Source organism: Elgaria multicarinata, chromosome 4 (assembly GCF_023053635.1).
Source record: "Elgaria multicarinata webbii isolate HBS135686 ecotype San Diego chromosome 4, rElgMul1.1.pri, whole genome shotgun sequence".
NCBI classification, from domain to species: Eukaryota; Metazoa; Chordata; class Lepidosauria; order Squamata; family Anguidae; genus Elgaria; species Elgaria multicarinata.
Window position 1 is genome coordinate 103,471,315 of NC_086174.1, and position 23,379 is coordinate 103,494,693.

Below are 23,379 nucleotides of genomic sequence, written 5' to 3' on the forward strand. Positions count from 1 at the left end.
TTTGTTAGCCATGGTCACCAGACCACACATATTTGGGGCAGGGCGGGAGAAGATATTTCGAGGCGTGTACGAAACCCAGCAGTTTTCCTTTAACATATCAAGTGCGGATCCCTCCCTGCGTGTGGCACGTGAGTCGTGCAAAAAAATAAAAATGCGCGCGTATGTCATGAGTAGGGCCCCTCCCTTCTGTGGCGGGGTTCTCTCTTCTCGGCGCATACTATTCTGTTACTCCGTGAGTGAGTGTGTTGTGTGTCAGGTGACTTGGGTCACGCAGTTTCTCTCCTCTGGGAGGGACTGTGGGGCCTTGGCTGACTTTCCTTTGACAACTGCGGCGAGGAGAGAACGAAAAAGAAGAGAGAAAAAGAAAAAGGCAGCAATTTCGGCCAAAGTCTCGGGAAGGCAAAACGCCTCTGGGTTTGTGTGAAGAGCGAAGCGGAGGCGGGATCAGGATGAGCCAGGTGCCTGGGAAACTGAAGGAGCAGGAAGAGGACGAGGGAGAAGAGGAGGAGGACGAGGAGGAGGAAGAGGACGATGAAGAGGAGGAGGAAGATGAGATTGTTGGACTAGCAGATTATGGAGATGGGGCCGAATCCTTCTCGGATGGCGACCCAGAGAACGGCGGGGACGGGGCGTGTAAGTAGCTGTTGCTGCCCCGGAGAGAAAGGAAGGGGCAGCCCTGTGACTGCTGCCAGGCCCATTGTTTTGGGGCGGAGTGAGCGGGAGAGAGGGGCGAAGAGAGAAGAAACCCGGGCTGCCCATGGAAGCGACGTTCGGTGCAAACGAGGGGAACGGGGCGTCAGACCTCAGGGCCGGGAGAGTAGTGGGGGTAGTGTTGCCGGAATATCCCTTTGCAGCCTCAAAATGCCTGGTTTCTTGTTCAGACTCTGGCGGGGTGGGAGACTGGAGAAAGAGACAGAGAGGCTGCAGCCGTAATCCTTTCCTGCCCCCTTTGCTTTCCCTCAGGCAGCAGCGACCTGAGGCATATCAGCTGCCTGAGGGGAAGGACAAGATGGTGCGCAGCCCCCGCCTCCTGCTCCTCCATTCCACTTGCAGAACCCGACTGGGCTGCTGGTTTGAATGTTACTTTAGCACGCTCGTCCTCCCATTCTTTTGGGGGCAACAGGTTAGCTTCTGGGGACCGTAAAGCAAGGCACAGGACACACACACAGCCCGCTGTGTTCCAACACCTGGCCGCCCTTCCCAATTCCCAGCGCCTCACTGTGCGTAATAGTAGCCCCTTCCCCGGCCGTTTACCTCTAACATAGTCTCAAGCGGGGCGGCGGTTTTCCCCCTTTCGCTGCTCTGTCCTCTGGCAAGACCAACACAACCCTTTGCCCTTTTGACCATGCTGTCTCAGAAATGCTTCCTGCGATCCAGGTAGGCCTTCTTCTTTTCCATGGCTCTATGGAGAAGAGACTGGGGAACACACAAACAGAACTTCCCTTTGTCCCTGGTTGGGGCAAAACCATCTATGAAGCCAGAGAAAACCATGCTCTGGGCCATTCTTTCACTCAGTATGGTTCCTTGAGTCTTGCTGGACACACTAGCAACTGCTACCATTCTGATTCAATTAGTACTAAGAAAGTTTGGGTTCTTCTATGTTTGCAGCATGCAGGAGTACCAAAGGTCCTCATACTTCTTACAGATGGGGACAGTCTTACCATTGGGCAGATTAAGGTGGCTGCCTTAGGCAATAGGTAGTGTGGGGGCAGGGCAGAGCTGTTGAGCCATGCAGCTTGTCCCTGCACTACACCTAAGGGCAGCAGGTTAGTCATAGCAGGCGTTGACTATTCAGCTGCTGAGGGTGGGTGCATCTTCTACTTACTTCAGGCAACACAATCCCTTGGGCCAGTTATGCTCACGAAAGCATTTACTTCTCATGGGTGTACCAGAATTCTCACACACTGGTAATGCATTGAGCTTTGGGGGCAGGAAAGGCTGAACTCTGAGGTGGCTAGACAATTGAGTAAGCCTCCTGAAGGAGAGAAATTAAAAGTTGGTGCTGTGGGTCGAAACAAACAAAAGAACATAGGGCCTGTGGAGTGAAGAGAACGATGGAGGCAGGGTAGAAGAGAGAACTCAGATGGGCTAGGGTTTGGGTGTCAGTGGTGAATTCATTGTGGAGTGGGATTAGGGGTGTGAGGTGAGAGACTGTGAGGCTATGGTGCAGAATGCAGTGATGCCTGAAATTAGATGGGTTGAAAAATGTTTTGGAGTACATCGGACTGAAAGAAAGAGATGTGATGAAAATTGTTAATGAAGTGGGGTTCATGTTGGAGGATACAGTGGTCGACAGGAGGGTGACAAACAGATCTTTTGTATCTTTTGGTGGGGATCTGATATTGGACTGGAATCTGTTGAAAAGGAACAATTTTCTTGTAGATGCTTTTCATTATTACAATTTATATAGCATTTTAGAGAGAAAGCACTTTACATACATTATGTAGCTAATTTTCCCAACAGCTTTGGAAGTTAAGTCAGTATTGCAGATGGAACATTGGGGCTGAGAGGCTGAGATTTGCCTATAATTATCTTGTGAATTTTATAGTTATAGACAGTTATTTGGGACAGAATATTTTCCAGTTATTTTCCCCCCCGCAGAAGATTTTCCATTTCATAAGTTCATGAGTAAAAATGAAGGGAGGTTGATTGGAAATACAGTATTAGGCAAACTTGGCTGTTTCATAGTTGAAATTCTTGTTTTTCAGATGATTATCCCTAACAAGCATATTAGTGAATATACATGTCATTGAAATACATATACGTTTCAGTGGGAAATAGAACTAATAAGTAGTGACAGGACCTGCCCTGGTCATGCTAAGCCATGATAGTTAAGCATTTTGAGCTAACTATAGTGGCTTAGTGAGTCGTGTGGCGGGTGAAAAACACAGCAACGATGGTTACTAAATCAGCCCAGGTTAACCACCATCCTGCAACAGTGTTAATGGGCACCAGGGCGGTGTACCGTTACGTGTGGCGGGCTTCCCGGTGGTTAAAACAGGCTCTGGATAGTTTACAGGCTGCAACCATAGAGAAGGCCGGAGCCTAGAGCATTCTGCCCTTTCAGGGATGCTATAGTCGCCACTGACTTTTTCTATGGTTCCCGTCGCTATGGAGCAGCTGCTGAGAGCCTGCTCATGCCGTCGAGGAAACTGTGCCTGGTAATTATGGGAGGGGGGACAGGAATAATGCGGCACCACATGGTTCCCAGTCGTGGGATGGACCCCTGTGTGGCGGTTTGCCTACCCTTTCCTTCTTCGTAGTTACTGTAACCACCCCTCTCCTTGCATGTGTGAATAGGGCCACAGAAAAACTGAAGGTGTCTCAACAGCCTTAGTGGAAGAGTTGAACTCTGTTGAAATAAATGAGTGTTGTCAGTATATCATGCACAGTTCTTTGGCTTAGGGCATGACTATACCATAGGGTGTAGAGGGTGGGAAGGAGGCGGCTTCTGCAATCCTCCCTGGGCGTCTTGATGGCTGTACGACATCCTGGAAGGTTGTCGCGGCTACCATTAAAAAAAAAAAAAACAGGAAGAAGAGTGCACTTGCACTCCAGCACAAAAAGTAAGTTTAAAAACGAACAACCCCCACCCCGCTCCCCACCCCCAATGAGCAGGGACTGCCTCTGTGCAGCTCTGTGTCCATTTCAAGTGCCCTGCTACTCAGGGGGAGGATTGGAGGACCTGGGAACAGCGGTCACACGGCCCGCGCTCCACGGGATGGTCCTGGGCTTGAGGAAAAGTTGGCTTTTCTGCAGTTCCCTATATCCTGCAGAAAGTCCTTGCTCATCCCGAGTCGCCCCCAAGATCCCTACCCCAGGATATAGGGCTGGTGTAAACATTCGCAAAGTAAAGTCAATTAGTGTCAACTTTTTTTAGTACCTTTGTCTCCCCCTATAAATTTAAGCATTGTAAGGGAAGTACGTGTTATTGTCTTTATATTTTTTCCAATAAAAAATCCATAATACAACATTTAAATTGCATTGTGTGCTTTAATTTCCCCCCTCAAATATTTCAGGCATACTAAGACAAAAAAGTACAATGGTGTATTTTTTTTGCTAAATTAGATCTCTTTAGGGCATCAGATGTAAGCTGAAAAGTTTCTGATGCTCATGGTCATATGTAATTAAACTTAATTTGCATTATAAAATTTTGCAATTCAGAATTGGGTATGGAGAAATTTTAACTAGTAGTTCCCTGGCTCATAGCTCAAACTTTTAGACTCTACTGCTACGCCAGTTTATGAGTGGTTAATTTTTGCTGTTTGTGCCTATACTGTAGGTAAGCACACTGGGCTGACTGTGTTTACCCAGGGTGTAATTCTGAGCCAGGGTCTAATATATATTTTCTATGGCCCAGTTCAAACATCACAACAAACCCCATTTTTAATTTAAATTCTGAGTTGTTGTGAACAAGGCATTGTGCTGGTTCTCACTTCCCAATCTTTCCCACTACAAACAGGAGCAGCTAAATGGTTTGTTCTAGGGTTGTTTGTCGGGGGAGAAACAAGCCAGAGGTATGGGTCCAGATGCAATGCTAAATAACCCAGTGTCTCTGGGTTGCTTAGTCACTGCTGCTGCCTTGTTTATGACAACCTACAATTAAAATGTTTTTGTCATGACATGTAAACTGGGTCAATATCAGGGTATATGTTCCAGAAAATAACAAGTCGTCATACAATACCTCAAAATGTTTCTTTGCTACTGAATGGAAAAAAGGAGAGCATCCGGGTCAGGACAAAAAAAAGGAGAGAAACTGGTTCTCAGGATGCTTAAAGTACTTTTATTTCAAAGCCCTTTATGTGTTTCAGTCTGTGTTCTTTCAAATGCCTTCTTCATGGGGCTATAGTATTAAAATACATAAAATTACATTTTTGGAACAACACATAACATACAATTATTAAAGTTAGTTAGGCACATTGCCACAAAGGCCTGTGTACATGTATAAATTGTTAAAATATTATTACTATATGAAGGTTCTAAGGCCTATATATAAAAATTGTATAAATTATCTAAAAAAAGCTTTTAGCAAAAATATAATATACAAATTCTTACTTGATAAGAGAAGTCTGCAGAAATACTCCTAGCAAGGTGATCATCTCTTTAAATAATCAATGGCGACTGAGAAAAATGACATTCAAAGGCCCTCCTTATATTCTATTTCATTTTTTTTTCATTTTTTTTTACTCTGCCAGGTGATAAGGGTAAGGTCTCATAAAGCAACACAGCTGCTAATGTGTAGGGGTGTCTGCAAGTAATTGCTGAGTCACAGGAGTGGCAAAAATTCAAGTTCTTCATTCAAGCCACTTGGATTCAGAGTTTTTAACCTCAGAATCCATTCTATTTCCTTTCTTGGTAACAGTTTGCCATCATGTATGTTAAGTTTGTCCAGTGCCCAAAACTTTAGGTCTGCACAGGAGTGATGTTGTTCTGAAAAGTGGTCCATTAATGGAGTACCTAGTCTGTTCTTTAAATTACTGAGGTGCTCACCTATGCGTCTTTTCAGTGGTCTAATTGTTTTGCCTATATAGATCTTTGGGTTGTTGCACTGGATACCATAAATGATGAAGGCACTGTTAAAAGTGGTAAAATGTTTCAGGAAATATCTCTGCTGATCGTAAATAAAAGTATAGTCTTTAATCAAAGTACTTTAAGCATCCTGTTTCTCTCCTTTTTTCTGACCTTTGCTAATGAATGACCACATCCAGATCATTACACATCTACATATTAGGGCAAAACAGGCTTTTAGATCAGAAAATATATATTGAAGACAGACATGACTCCTAGCATCAAAAGGAAATTAAGCACTTCACTGGAATTTATTGTGAAATGAAGAAGAAGAAGAAATAGCTTACTCTGGGTAAGGTCAGATCTAGCTTTTGAGAGTCATGTGGATCTCACTTTTTTGTGTCCAACTGCTTTGAGGAGACAATAATTTAAGGATGGAGCAGGGAACTATTAGACATTAAATTTTGTCCGTTGTAGCTGGGTTTGTGGGGAGGAACAGGAAGAAAAGAACATGGAGAAAAGTGGAGGGGGAAGGGGAGGAAGTATTCATGTGACAGACAGACAGTGGGGCATGGTTAGTAGAGCAGAACCCTGCCAGCATTGGAAAGGGTTGGAAATAACAAAAATTATTGTATAGACTGTGTTAGTGTTAAGTAGATAGAAAATAGATCTAGATGAGCCGTGGGAGTTGGGCAAATGTTAATAAGGAATTAAAGCAAAAAGATAATAATTAGGCACACTGAGGGAGGGGAGATGGGCTATACTTTGTTCAGCCTTTGTTTTTAGAGGCAAAAAAGAGAAAAAAGCACATAAGTAATTGTCTGAAGGACTTGAGCAATATCTGGAGAGAAATATTTAATAAAAAATACTTCAAATTTTGTTGTGATGCAGGTATTTAGTGGGCATATAAAGTGAAAACACTTCAATTCTATGACTTCAGAGTTCTAAGGAAGCAAGAAAGCCTGATTGCAGGCCCATAAAAGGCAACAGCCATAGAAGGCAATGTGTTCAGAGCTCCTTTGCAGCTGTGAATGTCAGTCCCCATATCAGCAGGTTCTACTCCAGAGTCTGTCTATATTTTTGATGAAATCCTGTGCATTGATGTGATAGTATAGGAAACATATTTTTTTATGTGTATCTTTATAAGGAAAAAACTTTTTTCTAATGGAACAACAAAATTGCATGTTCATGTTAAAAGAAGAGTAGCTCTTCCACTCTCCTTTTTGCTTTCTGCAGAACACAAACTACTTTCCTTTTGGGTTTCATTATCTGCTGTCTTACAGAGTGGGAGAAGGTAGAAAAACTGGTTACTTCAAAAGTTAGGATTGCTTGAGTGAGCATTAAATAATGAATATTTCAAAGTTACTTTTCTGACTTTAATCCATAAAAAGCATTTCTGGTATTTATTACAAAGAGACTATACTTTATGAAGTTTGCATAGTTTATATGCAAAGGATTTGTAAGCAAAAGGGGCTTTTTAGATGATAATACCTTTGGGAGTACTTATTTTAATAAGTTTCCTTTTTTCCTTCAAAGAAAAGGGAACATGACCAATATTACTTCCAGTGCACAAGCCTCAGAAATAAATATACTTCTCCAAAATGGATACACTTCTCCAGCAGATGTCTTCTCCCATAATTCACAGTATACGTGTCATCTCATGTTTCACAGCTCCTTTTCTGAACTGATTTGAATGTACTGAAATAGCCCATGGCACTGTTCTTTCTGGGCTATACTCCTACAGACTGCAGGTGGTGGTGGAGAAGAGGGATGTGTATTTGAATGCTGCAACCTATACTATAAAGCAGGGGTGTACAACCTTTTTGATCCAAGGGCTGGATTAGGTGGCATCAAGGGCCCATGCATGTGTGTGCATACACAGCCACAAACACTAGTGCTAATGCTAGCAAGAGAACCCCTTCTGTTATCAACCGGGTAAGGGAAGCAAGAGAAACCCCAGACTTTCCATAGCTAGCGCTAGCAAGGGAATCCCTTATCTTCAATCTCTGATGAGAGATCAGAGTTAAGAGGAGGGATTTCCTTGCTAGTGCTAGCTATGGAAAACCTGGGGTTTCTCATGCCGATGGTAGAAAGGGAATCCCTTCCTTAAGTCAGATATGGATTCCCTTGCTAGCATTGGCGCAGGAAATGTCAGCCAATCCTGCCACATTTTTTTCACTGAACAGCAGTAGATGCAAGGTGTTTGGTGGGCTGCATTTTTTGCATCCTTGCTCTAAAGAAACTTACATATGTGAACCGAGCCTTCCCTCAGACATGTTAACTGACTTGGTATGTAGGGAGAGAAAGCATGCAAGCACAATGCTTCTTTCTAGCCCTCCGTTTAAAATGTAGTTTGGGGGTTTAGAAATGCTGCATGTGTGAATAATCCACACATGTGAAATGCTTTCAAGAAATGTGTTTAGAATCAGGGTAAGTTCTCCTAAGTGGCAAATAAGCAGCAGGCATGGAATTACCTATAGCTGTACGAAAATGTATTGTCTCCATTTTCTGTGGATTATGTACATGTGGTTAGCAAAGGCAGAATACTTCAAAACAAAATCCAGTTGCTGTAAGAAATGAAATGATGAGGCAGAGTGGGTTATAAATTGTAGTTTAATTTTCATCTAAGAGACCATGGAATGGATTCAGGTTGGCTGTTCTGTGAACAGGAGAGCTCCTTCCATTCATGGAAGGCACATGGATCCAGTGTAGGCTCCACACTGGAGGAAGTGGGCAAGGCAAATTAATTGTTCTAGCCATGCCTCCCATGGCAGCCGATCTGTGGTGGTGCCCATGACAGTTTCTCAAATTGCCAATAGGCCCAAAAATCTTGCTTACTCTGGGTTAGAGTATTGGACTAGAATCAGGGAGATCTGGGTTCAAATCCCTACTCAGCCGTGAAGGTCACAGGGTGATCTTCAGCCTGTCACACACTTCCAGCCTAACCTACCTCACAGGATTGTTGTGAGGATGAAATAGGGGCAGACCATATATATAAATAAAATTAATTGATTCTTTGGTCAATTGCATTTAACTGCATCTAAATTTGTGCATATTGCCAAATTTATTATTTATTTTGAAGATTTTTATACCACCCTGCCTCAAAAATCCGCAATATATCTTTTTGAGCTATTGAAGGAACTGTAAGTACCTATAATTTAGCAAACAAAAGACTACCAATCATTGTTTGAAGAAAAGGCCCTCTCGATAGGTATTAATTTTCATTCATACCTATTATAATAAGCAAGCAGAACCAAAAATAGCCTCAAAACCGGTTTCTTTGCTTTAAAGTTTTCATTCAATTAATCAGCTAAAACTGTAATAGATTAAACTTGCAACCAATAAGAAGGTAACATTAAAATATAAAAATAATATGCCACTAATTATCATAGTCATCTGCATTAATTTCTGTATTAGTGGTTGGTTCTTTGAGAGACACGAGTTGTCTTTGGGACCAGCTAGCAAAATAGCTGAGGGAAAAATATAGAGTTCAATTAATCATTAAATCAATTAATTATAGCTGATCCCCTTGACACTGGAAAGGAAGAAATCCTAAGGCTACAAAGAACAGTTATGTAGGAGTAAAGTCAATTAAAATTGAGGGCCGTTAGTTCCAAATGAATGTTAGGATATGAATGAAAGATAAACACATTTTTTTGTGTGTGTGGCCTAATTTTACACTGCCAAAAATGTTTACTTTTATTCAGTTCTAGATTTCAATGATACCTTTAGTACTGAAGCCAAGCCAAGAATCCTGCTCATGGGACTAAGAAGAAGTGGCAAATCTTCCATTCAGAAAGTTGTCTTTCATAAGATGTCGCCGAACGAAACCCTTTTCTTGGAGAGTACTAACAAGATATGCAGAGAAGACGTTTCCAACAGCTCCTTTGTTAACTTTCAAATATGGGACTTCCCTGGGCAAATTGACTTCTTTGATCCAACTTTTGACTATGAGATGATTTTCCGAGGCACTGGAGCACTGATATTTGTTATTGATTCTCAGGTAAGGAAAAGGTCAGAATGAAGATGTTAAGCCAGTTTTACTTTCCTATTCACACCTAACACCCTGTACGTGCACACATGAATACCCCCTGATAGTGGATAAGTAGAACAGATGATGAGAAGAAAAGCCATATACAGTGTGATTAACCTTTTCCTTATTACAGGCAAGATCCAGAGGACTACAAGCAGATTTTCCCTTCTGCAATAGCATTGTCCTATATCTTCCTTCCCACTGCAGCTCCTTGCACCCCTCCAAATGCTGCTCCTGTGGGACTTTTCTGGAATAGCATGAAGTGTGGTGAAGGGATGTCAGCTGGGGGGATTTGGTAGAAATTGGAGCATTTCCCACCCACCGCACATGTGTGAGTGGAACAACCTTCTGCCCATTCAAGGAGCTCTCTGGAATCCCTATGTTTTCATCTAGGCTGATTTAATGTAAATATTCTGCTAGTATTCTTTTTTTCTTTTATATAGACCCCATCATCTATAAAGCTCTTCCTTAAATGTGAATAGTGGAACAGAACTGTCAGGCTAATGTGCTGAATTTACACAGATGTCACATTAATTAGAGTACATTTATATTATGCCATCCCTCTAAAGAGTTCTGGATTATTATTATTCCCCTTTATCCACACAATAACTTTGTGCGATTGGTTAGACCAGACTTCCCCAACCTGGTGCCCTCGACATATTTTGGGCTTCAACCCATCAGTCCCATCCAGCATTGGATCAGGAATGCTGGGATTTTTAGTCCTAAACATCTGGAGGACACTAGGTTGTGGAAGGCTGGGTTAGGAGAAGACAGTGACATTCTCAAGATCATACAGTGAATTTCATATATTAATGGGATTTTGAACCTTAGTCTCCCTAACCTTGGTCTTAGCACTCTAACGATTAGTTCCCTACACTTGCTCTAATCTGAGGTAAGAGATGAGTTCAACCTCAAAAAGAGAAAGGAGCTAAGATATATAACACAGAATTGTGTTTATGGATGGGCATAGCTTCAGCATGTATGTGAGGTATTACATACTTGAATATTTATTTAATGTACCCAAAGCAAAAGTTTCACCACAAGTTTTGGTTGATTTTTGTAGCTCTACTCAGTAACTGTTGAAGGTATGGAAAATAGCCATAATAGAAGAAAACCACCCATCAGTTCAAACTACCAGAAGCATAGCAAAAGTATTATATTTCTTAGTATGCTCTATGCAGAAGGAATCAATATAGTGAGTAGGTGACCTGCATGTATTAAGCAGTTGCTTTTTAATAAGGGAAAATGAAAAATAGGCAGGAAAAACAAGGTTTAATATGTAGGGTAGCTAGAGAGATGCTTAATAACTTGGTGAAGTGTTCCCTATGTTGCAATTTTTGTTTATGAAGGTTTATTTTTTTATAAAATTAAATAACATAAGTAGAACCATGCTGGATCAGACCAAAGAGCTGTCTTCTCCAGCTTTCTGTTCCCACAGTGGCTAACCAGATGCCTGTGGGAAGCCCATAAGAAAGATATGAATGCAATAGCACCCTCCCAGTTGTGTTTTCCAGCAACTTGTATTCGGAGACACACTGCCTCTGATGCTGAAGGTAATACTTGGCCATCTTGACTGGTAGCCATTGATCGTCCTATCCTACATGAGTTTGTCTAATTCCCTTTTAAAGCCATCCGATTTGGTGGTCACCATGACATCCCACGGGAGTAAATTGTATAGTTTATGTGCTGTGTGAAGAAGTCCTTCTTTTTATCAAATGTATTGTGATAAAATGAAAAACACTCCCAACTCCTAATTATTGTTAATTTACAAAATCAAAGTATATATCCAATTTATTTTTGTTTGTAGGATGACTATATGGAAGCGTTGGCTAGGTTGCATCTCACCGTGACAAGAGCTTATAAAGTGAATCCAGACATAAACTTTGAAATATTTATTCACAAAGTAGATGGGTTGTCTGACGATCACAAGATTGAAACACAAAGAGACATTCACCAGAGGACAAATGATGATCTTGCAGATGCTGGGCTAGAAAAAATCCACTTGAGGTGAGAGGAACACACTGATTGATAAACCCCACTGGAGGAAGAGCTATATGGGTTCCAATGTCAAGCTTATTCAAAGTTTTAGGAAACAAAAGCTGGTAGCAGTGGTACATCTTGAGTTTCTTAGACTTCGGTTCAATGCTATCTCTCCAAGTGGCTGCTGCCCAGTCAGTGCCTCCTGCTTTAAAAGGGTACATTCTCTGTTGGCATGGGAAAGCTAAAGGTGCTTGGTTATACATTATCTTGTGAACCACAGGTCTTAAAAGTCGCTTTATATTCATCACACCAGCTCTCTTGACATGCATGGCTTGGGAGAAACCATGTTGAGAATATAATTTTACTATTTATTGCAGTGATATGTCAAACAGCAAACTAGTTAAACAGTATGGCACTTGAATTGACTTCACTTGATAATACTGGGATTTTGTGGGGTGGGTGGTTAGAGAATCAGAAGATGTTCCAAACAGAGATGAATATGTGTGTTGCTATTGCTTTGCACGCCACCCCTTGTTAGAAATGAAATCCCTGAAAATCATGAGATGAAAGTTACACATTAGGAAGATAAACGTTTTAAAAATACTTACATGCTCTTTTTGCTATTCATTCAGTTTCTACTTTTCTTCCTGGCAATGTCCTCAATGTCGTTTACAAAACATAAAGCGTAACACAAAATACAACTTTATGCCATTTTGTCATAGTTTCTAATTTCTTTTAACAAACTGTCTATAACTGTTCATTTCAAAGGAATACATTGATGATACTGTTTCCTTTCCCAGCTTTTATTTAACCAGTATATACGACCATTCTATATTTGAAGCGTTTAGCAAAGTGGTACAGAAATTGATCCCCCAGCTCCCAACACTGGAGAACCTGCTTAACATCTTTATCTCGGTAAATAATTTTGCAGATGTATACACTTCATACAGCTTGTATATCTTATTGCAAAATCATTGTTTTTAATTTCATTTTTCAAAAACATTATTGTTAGGAGTGCTCAGGGATTCTTGGGGGAAAAGGCAAGAAGAAGACCTGTTTAGTCTTATGAATATGTTATTGCAAACATATACATGTTTGTAAGTAATCATTCATTTAACGTTTAGAACTTAATTTTACAATACCTCGCTGAGAAAATAATTTTGCTATTTACCTCAGGATCATTCCACATGGCAAAGTGGTTAAATAGTATAGGTTTCTGTGACTCTTTGGGCACAATCCTATGGTCGCTGGGAGGACATCCCAGGGGCCATAGAACTTTGCAGATTTCATTTTCTTCACATGGAGAGAGAGGTCCACCCCTGGAAGCCTCTTCTGTGTGTAAAGTTTGCTTTTTCACCATCTGATGTCCTGTGGAGAGAACAAAAAGGAGACATTCTGGGGGCATATCATGGAAGGCTGCAGCAAAGGTTTCTTGTTCCCCTGACATGCCCCCAGAATGTCAGTGGGCGGGGGGGGGGGGGGGGAACTATGCCCACCCTGGAGCTGATGTAGTTTATTCTCTTCCATTTACTCTCAATGGGAGGGGAACATTCCCTGTCCTGCCCTAAAGCTGGAAAAGGCCAATAAAAAGGACCTCCACAACTAATTCTCCCTCCCCTGCCCCCCTTGGATGGCCATACCTGGATTGTATTCAATGATTGTATTCATTGAATAAGTGATTGCATTCGATGGTGGTTTTGTGCTAGTAGGAAACAGTTCTGCTCAGGGAAGGCAAGACAACTAATTTTTCCCATCCCATCTCTTCTCCCAACCCTTAGTAGCAGCTTTCTAGGAGAGCATAGTGGGCTGCAGTGGGTAGGATGGATCAGTTAAAGTTGGGTGGCTCCCCTGCAGAAATTGTTCCAGCAGCACAAAGACACCATTGGATATAATCCATGGTTTAAATATTTAGGCTACAATGCAACAGAGACGCAGAATTTTAAATGGATTGAGCACATCTGTATGTCGTATTATGGATTTGAGGCATGGGAAAAGAAAGTATCATATTTATTTTCTAAAGATTGAATTCCCTTTAATGAAATCTATATGCTCCCTGTTTCCTTGTAGAATTCTGGAATTGAAAAAGCCTTTCTCTTTGACGTAGTCAGTAAAATTTATATTGCAACTGATAGTACCCCAGTGGACATGCAGACCTATGAGCTCAGCTGTGATATGATAGATGTTGTCATTGACATTTCCTGCATCTATGGGTAAGTAAAGTGTACTTGCTATTCTGTGTGTAATCTATAAGGCTTAAAGTTACATGACAAACCAATTTTCAAAGAAAAACCCTCTAGTATTTGCAAATACAATAATGTGCTTTGAAGCTTGCTGTTCTCACTACAGGAAATAGCGCACTGAAAATATCAGTGACAATCACTCAATCACACTGTGTGTGCAGGGTCGTCAGAGCAATGTGTGTATGAATCAGAACGATCAGAAAAACATAAGGGAGCCGTGCTGGATCAGATCAAGGATCCATCTAGTCCAGCATTCTGTTCACATAGTGGCCAAACAGCTGCCTATGCAGAACCTACAAGCAGGACATGAGTACAACAGCAACCTCATGCCCATGTTCCCCAGCAACTGGTATACAGAGAACATACTCTGATACTTGAATCCTGTAGCTTTGAAGCGAACTGATTTGACAGAATGGGGGCTCATTTACATGAGCACTTTGCCCCCAGATTGCTTCGGAGTGGCGGCAGGTGATCTACATGACGCAGACGCCACTCTGAAGCAATCCATGAGCAAAGCCCCAAAGTTCTGCACTAAAAAAGTTGGGTACTTACCCTGATTTTTTTAGCTTGGAGCAAGGCTCTCGCCTCTACCGGGGCCCTGTTAAGAAAAAAAATTAAAGGGGGGTTTGGAAATCCCACCAGGAAGGGAGCACCCCTTTCTTCCCCTCTTGTTTCCACCCCACCCACCCCCGGTTAGCTGTAAATGCGATCCTTCGCATTTATAGCTTAAAAAAAAATTAATTCCCATTTTTTAAAAAACACACCCAAAAACTTCTGTCCTTAGAAGAGGGGATGCAGATGCTCCCAGGCACCCCCAGACCGGCTGCGCTAGTGCTCAGGTAGATGAGTGCATTGACGACGACGGGAAAGCCCGCAACTGCGCTCCTTCCGATGCAGATGGTCGGAAGGAGCGTCAGTGCAGCTGCGCTGTGGCTCGTGCTGCCGGGTGCAGCATTATCAACGTTGTGAAGACGAAGGCTAGGTGGGGTGAGGGAAAGAGGAAGGGGAGCTTAATACAGGATTGGGCAGGCTTCAGTCTTGTGTGATCTACCTTGTTTTTGAGCTAAAACCCTGGGATTTTAAGTGTAGCTAGTCACAATTAGCTGTTTGCACTTTGTAAGCAATAAACCAAGATTCTAATACCAGTCCCTAAAAATGCACCAAGAGATCTGCACAATGACCTGATCAGAATAATGTTTTTCAAATTCTCAAGAGTGGCGCCAACTGTCAATGCATTCTTCTAAAATAAGAGACAAAAGAGGGGATATGTGAAAACAGCTTTTAAAATTAGCAAAAGCTGTTGGTTATTTTTACCTTAAAATCTCTTTTTATGCATTGCTGTTTGACTCGCAGGTGGAGAGGAGCAACACTTTTTTTGCTGATGATGGGATTTATGCAACAATGTCCTTCCACCAGCAGAACAAACACCCTGGCAAATTGAATTCCTCCTCCCCATGCAGCCCTCAGCACACATCCCAGATCTCATCCAGATGGTTGGGAGAACCTCTGGGGCAGATCTGAGTTGTACAGAGTGACTGCAGTGGAGGGGGAATAGGAAAACTCCTGTTGCATGAATAGAAGTCCACTTGCACAATGTTGGATTTAACTCTCTGCTAGGAAAGTCAAGGGGCAACACCACCCTCTGAAAAGCAAGATGCCCCAATCCCTGCTTGCCCTCTTCTTGCACAGCCATCACTCCTTAGTGACATTTAAAACATCACTTGAACTGTGTTAAGCCGTAAGGAGAAGGGACAAGAGTGCAGGGCATTGTCAAGCCAACAATCCTCCCTTATCTGCCTCAAATCAGTTGTCAATCAGGATTCTTCTAACTTCTGCTGTAATACATATCAAATAGTTAAGTGCATTATGCGGTTATTGTAAAATTCTGGAGTTCAGTTTCCAATCTGCATGCCAAATGTGTAGCCCCACTGATTACATTAGTTCAGGTGCAACCAACTGGCTTGGCAAATATTGCATGAGTCAAATCCAGTCATCTTGGGAATGCTGGCAGTTGTAGTCCAACACATCTGGAGGACAACAGGTTGGTGAAGGTAACGTAATTCTGCCCTCTTCTCAGACATGTGACATCTTAATAGCACACAAAAGCAACTGGTGCCTGCAGCTGAAATAGATGGGAGTTTGAGAAGAGAAACTGCAACTCCTTTGGCCTGTAGGTCTTGGAGCTCATAGGGCGGTGGTTTGAATAACTGAGTAGACATTTCTACCACTGCCTTGAGAATTTTTGGATATTTGATATGTATTGCCTGCTGGTTGACTAGAAGTTAATGTAGCTAAAAGCAAAAAAAAAGAGTGGTGCACTTCAGCATTGTATAAATGACCTACACTGTGTTCATACAATCAGCATAAAGTTAGTTTGGCTGTGGCTATCTCAGCTTTTCTATAATAAAGACTGTAGATTTATTTTAGGTATGCTACAGGCACCTTACCTGAAATTATTATTATTATCATCATCATCACCATCACCATCACTATCAATGTACATGGTGCTGTACATAAATGTAGTTCATTTTAAAGTAAATGTAGTTGTTGTTATTATTATTATTATTATTATTATTATTATTATTATTATTTATTTATATAGCACCATCAATGTACATGGTGCTGTACAGAGTAAAACAGTAAATAGCAAGACTCTGCCGCATAGGCTTACAATCTAATAAAATCATAGTAAAACAATAAGGAGGGGAAGAGAATGCAAACAGGCACAGGGTAGGGTAAGCAGGCACAGGGTAGGGTAAAACTAACAGTTCATTTTAAAGTAGTCTTGAAAATAGAAATAAAGCTTTCAACATTGGAGAAAATAAATGCAGTGATTTTTTTTCACTCCCTTTCTTCATCCAAAACTACTATTTAGGCTCAAAGAAGATGGTGCAGCAACCCCATATGACACAGAATCAACAGCAATAATAAAACTGAACAACACAACTGTCCTTTATTTAAAGGAGGTGACTAAGTTCCTTGCACTTGTTTGCTTTGTCAGAGAAGAAAGCTTTGAGAGAAAAGGTATTTCATGTCTTCATTTAGCTACAGCATTTTGAATATCTAAGAATGTCTCACAGTTTTTGTATGTCTTGGTATTTCAATGTATACAAACAGAAACATTAAAAATGGTTATAAACAATTCTTTGGGCCATGGAGATGTGGTAGCTCATGAATGGGGTTTGTACCACCTGTGTTAAAGTTGCTGGAGCCATTTATTTAGTTTAATACATTTGAATCTGGCTATTCCTTCAAGGAGTTTAGGGTGGCATATATGGTTATTCTTTCTCACCCCCTTTTTAACAACTCTTTGAGGCAAGTTAAGTCGAGAGAGAATGACTAGCCAAAGGTAAGCTTTGTAGAGTGGAGATTGAAACCTGAATATCATAGTCCAGCCTCAAGGAGTTGCTCAAGTCTAAGGCTTTGCTGAGAACCCCCCTCCCTATCTCATGATTCTCACCTCTCTGCACCCTACTCTCAAGCTTTGCTTGTTGGGCACAGTGTGCCCCCAGGTACCTTTCATGGTGCCTGCCAAGGTGCCTTAACTTTTTTAAAAAAACAATTATTAATTTTTAGATTTTCTTCCTGGCAGCTGGGATTGGTCTGAAAAAGGTATCTCAAAACTGTGGATTCAAATTAGTTGTTAGTGTGTTTGGGCACAATTTCATAAGAAGTCTTTGTATAGTTGATTATTCTATATTCAGTCCTCCTAGCCTTTCTGCATCTCTTCCCAAACGTAACATGTGCACATGTTGAAGCACTGTCCTGAACAGAACTCTCTCTTCCAGTAGTAGAGGTCACATCCTTTACAAGGGGTGAAATGACATTCTCTCCACACATCTTCCTACCAACAACCTTTTCTGTTCTTAAACCATATAGGGTTTCTCTCCAGAAACATTGTTAGATCACAGCAGCTCGGATATTTTCTAACGTGAGTAGGAGAGCAAACCGTAAGGGAGTTTTCCAGATACTGCTGCTCATTGCCTTTGCCCTTTCTTTTCCTTATCCCCACTTCTTGCTTCTTCCTGCTCTCCTTTTGACCATACAAAGTTCTACCTGATACCTATTACAGCCTTTCTCCAGTTTTCCTACCCCTCTCAACCTTCTGTGATATATAGCAGGTTAGTCTAGAGAGGATTTGCACACTTGACTTGTAGCAGCTAGCCTCTATATACTTAAGTATTTGTCCTTTCTGTGTCTGCAAAACTGTAACTTTTATTTGTGCTTTACTTTGACACTTCAGCTATATCACTATAGCAGTGGTGTCCTTCTTAAAACAGGTTCAACAGACAAACTCGACTTCTGTACTTTGTTACAGAAGAAAACATTGTAAACTTCTGTTTGCCTTACAATAGGCATTTAGCTATTGGTGCTCTATGGGATTGTCAAATAAGCAAGTAGCATTCAACCCCTCGAAATTTGGAAATGGAGCATTTAACTAAACATTTTAAAGTGATAGCATTGAAGACTCTACAAATGTTTGATGTTCAATATCTTTTTTTTAATCTATTATTGGAGTAAAGTGAACAATTATGACAATTTGAGTAATACCCTATTTCTTCGATTCTAAGACACACTTTTTTCCCCATATAAACATCTCTAAAAATGGGGTGCATCTTAGAATCGTGGGTGTGTCTTAGGGTTTTTTTCCTGTTGGTGGTACTGAAATTAGTGTGCGTCTTACAATCGATGGCGTCTTACAATTGAAGAAATATGGTAGTTTCAAAATAGTTCCAATTTGAATAGTTCCAGAAATACTGACAGCATATTTCTAAATATGCTGTAGATGTGACTGTGTGTGGTTTCCACTTGAGTGAGTATGTAAGTCCGTGTTTGTTTGTTTAAAACATTTTTATCTTGCTGATCAGCTAAAACAGTCCTTGCCCTCAGACATATAATCTAAAACATGTGACACGAAAAAGGATTGACAGCGAGGACCTAAGTTTTTACAGAAACTTACTGCATATATTTTTTAATGGTCGACTATATCAGTTTCCAGAAAATCTTCAAATGAATAGTATAATTTGGCTCTTTAAGATAACGCTTAAAGATAACGCTAAGTTTTGCAAGTAAAGAAAAAAAGTTAAAATACTGGTAACATGTTAGAAGTACACAAATATTTGTACATCAGATATCTAAATTTATTTCATGTATAAATAGCTGAAGCTCTCTGGGCTGTTTACAAAAGTTAAAAACAGTGAACATTAAAAACAAATATACAAAAATTTAAAACCAGTTTTAGCCCTGTCATTTCAATTTACAGATGCATATAGTCTTGTAAATTTATCTTTACAGACACACATATAAATAAGTATGTACTGTTAATTTATTTTATAAAACTATTAAAATATGAGCCCTGATCTTAATGGCTTAAGACGCTTTATTCTGTATTAGCTTCCACTGAATACCCCTGCATGGTCTTGCTTGTTTATATCTGGTTTGAGAGATGAGTGAAGCCGCAAGTTGGTTGTTGTTTTTTTTTAAAAAAAATATATGGATAGGTATCAAGGCTGATTTTTTGGGTGGGTGGGGGGGGGAACAGTCTTGTAAATAGCCACTCTTGAAGTGAGTTCAGGGATTTTTGCTGTTTAGAAAGATCTGATTCTTCCGACACTGTTGTACAGGCCTGACTTCAAAAAGCTGATTATTGTTGCTCTCCTGATGATTGAAGCAGGTTGCCCATTTTCGTTGGTTCTATGTGCGCGCACCCACACCCACCCAACCTCTGATCCAGGATGTCTTCAGAACTTCATTTGAAATGCTTTATTTTGGTTTTGAAATTGTCTGAGACGTTGGCTTCCTGACTGACACAAGAACCAGTCTGAGTCTGAGAAGAGGAGAAGTTACTCCATAATTGATTCAGTAGGCAGTATCCAGTGCTGTTGCTACCCCTGCACTGTTTGTGTTACTGACAGAAATGTGGAGGGAAAGGTCCCGTAAACCGATGGCAAAGGAGGAGGCAAACTCAGTACCGGGGTTTGCCTCCTCCTTTGCCACTGTTTGTGTTATGCCAGCATGATCCAACACTAGTGCAACAGGAAGCCAGCACTTCCTAGAGCAACCCAAAAAACAAGCTGAAATGCCCATTTCTGGAATGGAACAGGTCCACGGAGCTCACTTCTGCTAGCTTTGTTGACCTGTTCTATTCTGTAAATAATTACTTTGGCATGTTTTGGGTGTCATGAAGTGTTAGCTTCTCATTGCACCTGTCTGTGGTAGGTCCTGCAGGGACACTGCTCAAAGGGGGCAATTAGCACTATGTAAATCCAATTTCTGCTTTAAACTTGAACAAGTTCCTCCCTAGCCCGATGCAGCATGGAGGGCTGTACGTGTCTCAGATTAAAGAATGCACAGCAGACATGCCATTGAGATGATGTGCATCTGTCTGCAGCCTAAGAAACACCAAGTATAGAAACATTTGTAAATTAGAACACATGGTGTGGGTGGGTGCGCCTCCCTCCCCTCGCTTTCCAGCCACTGATGTGCCATAAATGGTTAGCTTGGGTTTGTGTTTGCAGGCTGGCTAGTCAAAATGTTTAAGGGCTAGCACCATTTGTGTACTTGTTTGCAAAGCTGTTTTGGAGCATATTTAAATAGGCATGTGGTGTATGGATAATAACAATAAACATACGTTTACAATCAGCTGCATATAATACAAAGCTGAAAGTGAAAGAACCATGCACCTGGCTCAGTGTGCCACCTCATGTAATATGGCAAGCTCCTTTTGAAAGTGCAGGGCGTTTCAAAAGCAGGACAAGATTTTGCGTGGAGATGCCTGCTCTTTTGCTTTGAAAATCCTACTGGTCATGCCTAAAGTAGCTCTTTGGATCCCACCCATGGTTTGTTTGCTTCCTCTCTGCAAGATAATTATTGTCATATAGAAAATCTGTCATGGGTGAGGCAGCCCTCACTTCCTCCACTGTAGATGGTATGCATACTCTGGAGCCTAGACCCATGGTGGGGTTTGGAGTTTTTCTTCTGTAAGCAATGAATGTACTGGTCTGGCTTTGTTAATATATGGTGTGTGAAACTGCAAAACAAAGTCCACCAAAAGAAGAAGAAACTATGATTGTTTAGCTAATCCAGTTGTATTTTTAAAGGTGTACAGAAGGAGCTTGTTTTTAACTTTTCAGGGCATGGTCCAAGCTTTGCATTGTAGTTGTATAGGACATAGACCTTTTAGGCTCCCAATTTTGGACGGCCTCTTTACACTGCTACAAAATGAACATATCAGATTAGCTTATTAATTTAGATTTCAAATCTCCGGAATTCATTGCCTGTAGCTTCAAATCCACTAAGAGTGTGATTTAAGCCAATATAATATGAAAAGTTTGTTTATAAGTACATTATTTGTGTGTTTATAATTATTTTATTAACTTTGTGGTTTTTTTTCCCTTTAGGATTAATAGACTACAACTTTTTCTGTTTTCGTAAGGCCATCCACGAGGTATTTGAAGTGAGAATGAAAATAGGGAAAGCACGGAAGAATCAGAACCTAATCCAGAAGACCAAGAGGGCCACCCCTAATGGCACACCTAGAATGCCACTGTAGCTGAACTCCTTACACCACTGTTGACATGTATGGCCTCTTACTTCATGTAATGGTGTCATCATGTTCCATACCCAGAAGATAAATGGAACTGCTATAATGTTGACATGGATTCCAAAACACTGTATATCTTGTTCAGTTGTTCATATTAAGAAATATCTGTGACACAACTGTTTTGCACTCTTGTCATGTTTCATGATGGAAATGAACTTTTGATAAACCAAGTTGTGTTTTATTTAAAATGCCACTTTTTACATGTGGTCTTGGGCAGAATATGTACTATAGTTTCTACATGTGGCAAACATGAGTAAATCAAGAAAACGTGGTAAGATGACTTTTTACAAACTTGTGATTTCAATATTCATACCAGATATATATAATATTCCAGCTTGTAAATTGAAGTTTTATTTTGAAGTACAATAGCAATAAAAAATATTTCCTGGGAGTCTTTATTGGTACATTAAAAGTTTTATAAAAAAGATATTTGGGCCAAATACTTTTCAAATGTCTCCATAAATACTGAAAGATGTGCATTTGGTGAAAACAAGCAGTACCTGTTGTGATCATGTGTGGAAGGGGTATGGCATAGAGACAAAGGACACTGCTCATAGTCCCTTACCTTTAAAGTCTCTCTCCATTTGATGGATGACTCCACTGAGAAAAGAGCCCACAGTTTCTATGGAACCAGAAGCCAAAGAGCATTGTGTAAGACAGCTTGGATCAGGAAATTCTGCGGGGACATAGTGAGATTAGTGGCAGCAGAGCTCTGCCAGTAGAGCTATCTGGTAGAAGGACTCAGTGTCCACGGCTGCTGAGTGTGGACAGCCTTGCTCTAGGGAGAAAGGCAGGCAAGCACAGGTATGACTTCTCAAATCGTTGATGCAAACCATTTGACTTGCACGAATATATAGGTTGCATGAACAATTCATTCTTGGAAAGAAGCCCTAATGCATGTTTTGTTGTAACATTTCAGTTCCCAGAGATGCCAGTTTATTATACTATTTATTTGTGTGAGGGAGGTAGCTGGTGCCAGTTAATCCTTCAGAAAGTTCCCGTCTTTATAAACTAAGAAAAAGGGTGAGTACCTAAGAAGAGCCGTGCTGCATCACACCAAAGATCCACCTAGGCCAGCATTCTGTTCTCACAGTGGCCAACCTGCTGCCTATGAGTAACTCATAAGCAGAACATGAGTATAATGGCACTCTCCTGCCCATGTTCCCCACCAAATGGTGCACATAGGCATCTTGCCGCTTATACTGGAGGTAGCACATAGCAAAAGACTAGTAGACATCGATAGCCATATTCTCTATGAATTTGTCCAATCCCCTTTTAAAGCCATTCAAATTGGTGGCCATCACTACATCTTGTGTAAGTTAATTCCATAGTTTAACTACACTTGGTGTGAAGTATTCCTTTTCTCGGTCTTCAATCTCTCACCAACCAGCTTGATGGGATGACCCTAGGGGGATAACTAAACATAGGAAGCCCAAGGGTGGGTGGTGGCGGCGCTGTGTCAATTATACAACATAGCAGCCACCATGCACCACTTCAGGGCTTTATGGTGAAGCTGTGCAGAAAAATGTTGGGGACTTACCCAGGTTTTTTCTCTGGAGCTAGGCAAGTTCAGCTCATCTGCTATCTAGCCTTGCTCTAGAGTTGCAGTGGAGGTGTGGCCAGGCAGATGGCGACCCCTGATTGGTGGTGCTGTGAAGACAACCCCCAGGCTATTAGAGGGAGAAAAATGTCTCTATCCACTGCTTGCATACCTGTCATTTTAGTTGCCCCTTGCTGCACTTTTTCGATATCTACAATATCTTTTTTAGGTGTGGCCCTAAAAGGTACATGATTCTAAGTGTGGTCACATAATATATTTGAATAAGGGCAGTATGGTACGGACAGTTTTATCTTCAATTCCCTTCCTAAGTATGCCTATCATGGAGTTTGCTTTTTCACAGCAGCCATACACTGGGTTGACATTTTTGTGTCAATCTAATTATACCAGGACTTGGTTTTTACTTGTGGTATAACATCCTTTTGTTAGAGTAATCCATGGTCCTACTTTACAGACG

At 41.1% G+C, this 23,379-nt stretch overlaps 1 protein-coding gene across 1 annotated transcript; it reads left to right on the plus strand.

The window, feature by feature from the left end:
* The first annotated feature begins 231 nt into the window (after positions 1–231).
* RRAGD (Ras related GTP binding D) lies at positions 232–21,755 on the plus strand. Its single transcript, XM_063124879.1, has 7 exons — positions 232–633; positions 9,216–9,511; positions 11,349–11,548; positions 12,322–12,436; positions 13,589–13,731; positions 16,637–16,785; positions 21,162–21,755. Exons 1-7 carry the CDS (start codon positions 450–452, stop codon positions 21,311–21,313), a joined length of 1,239 nt encoding a protein of 412 aa, XP_062980949.1. The 5' UTR covers positions 232–449; the 3' UTR covers positions 21,314–21,755.
* The last annotated feature ends 1,624 nt before the right edge of the window (positions 21,756–23,379 follow it).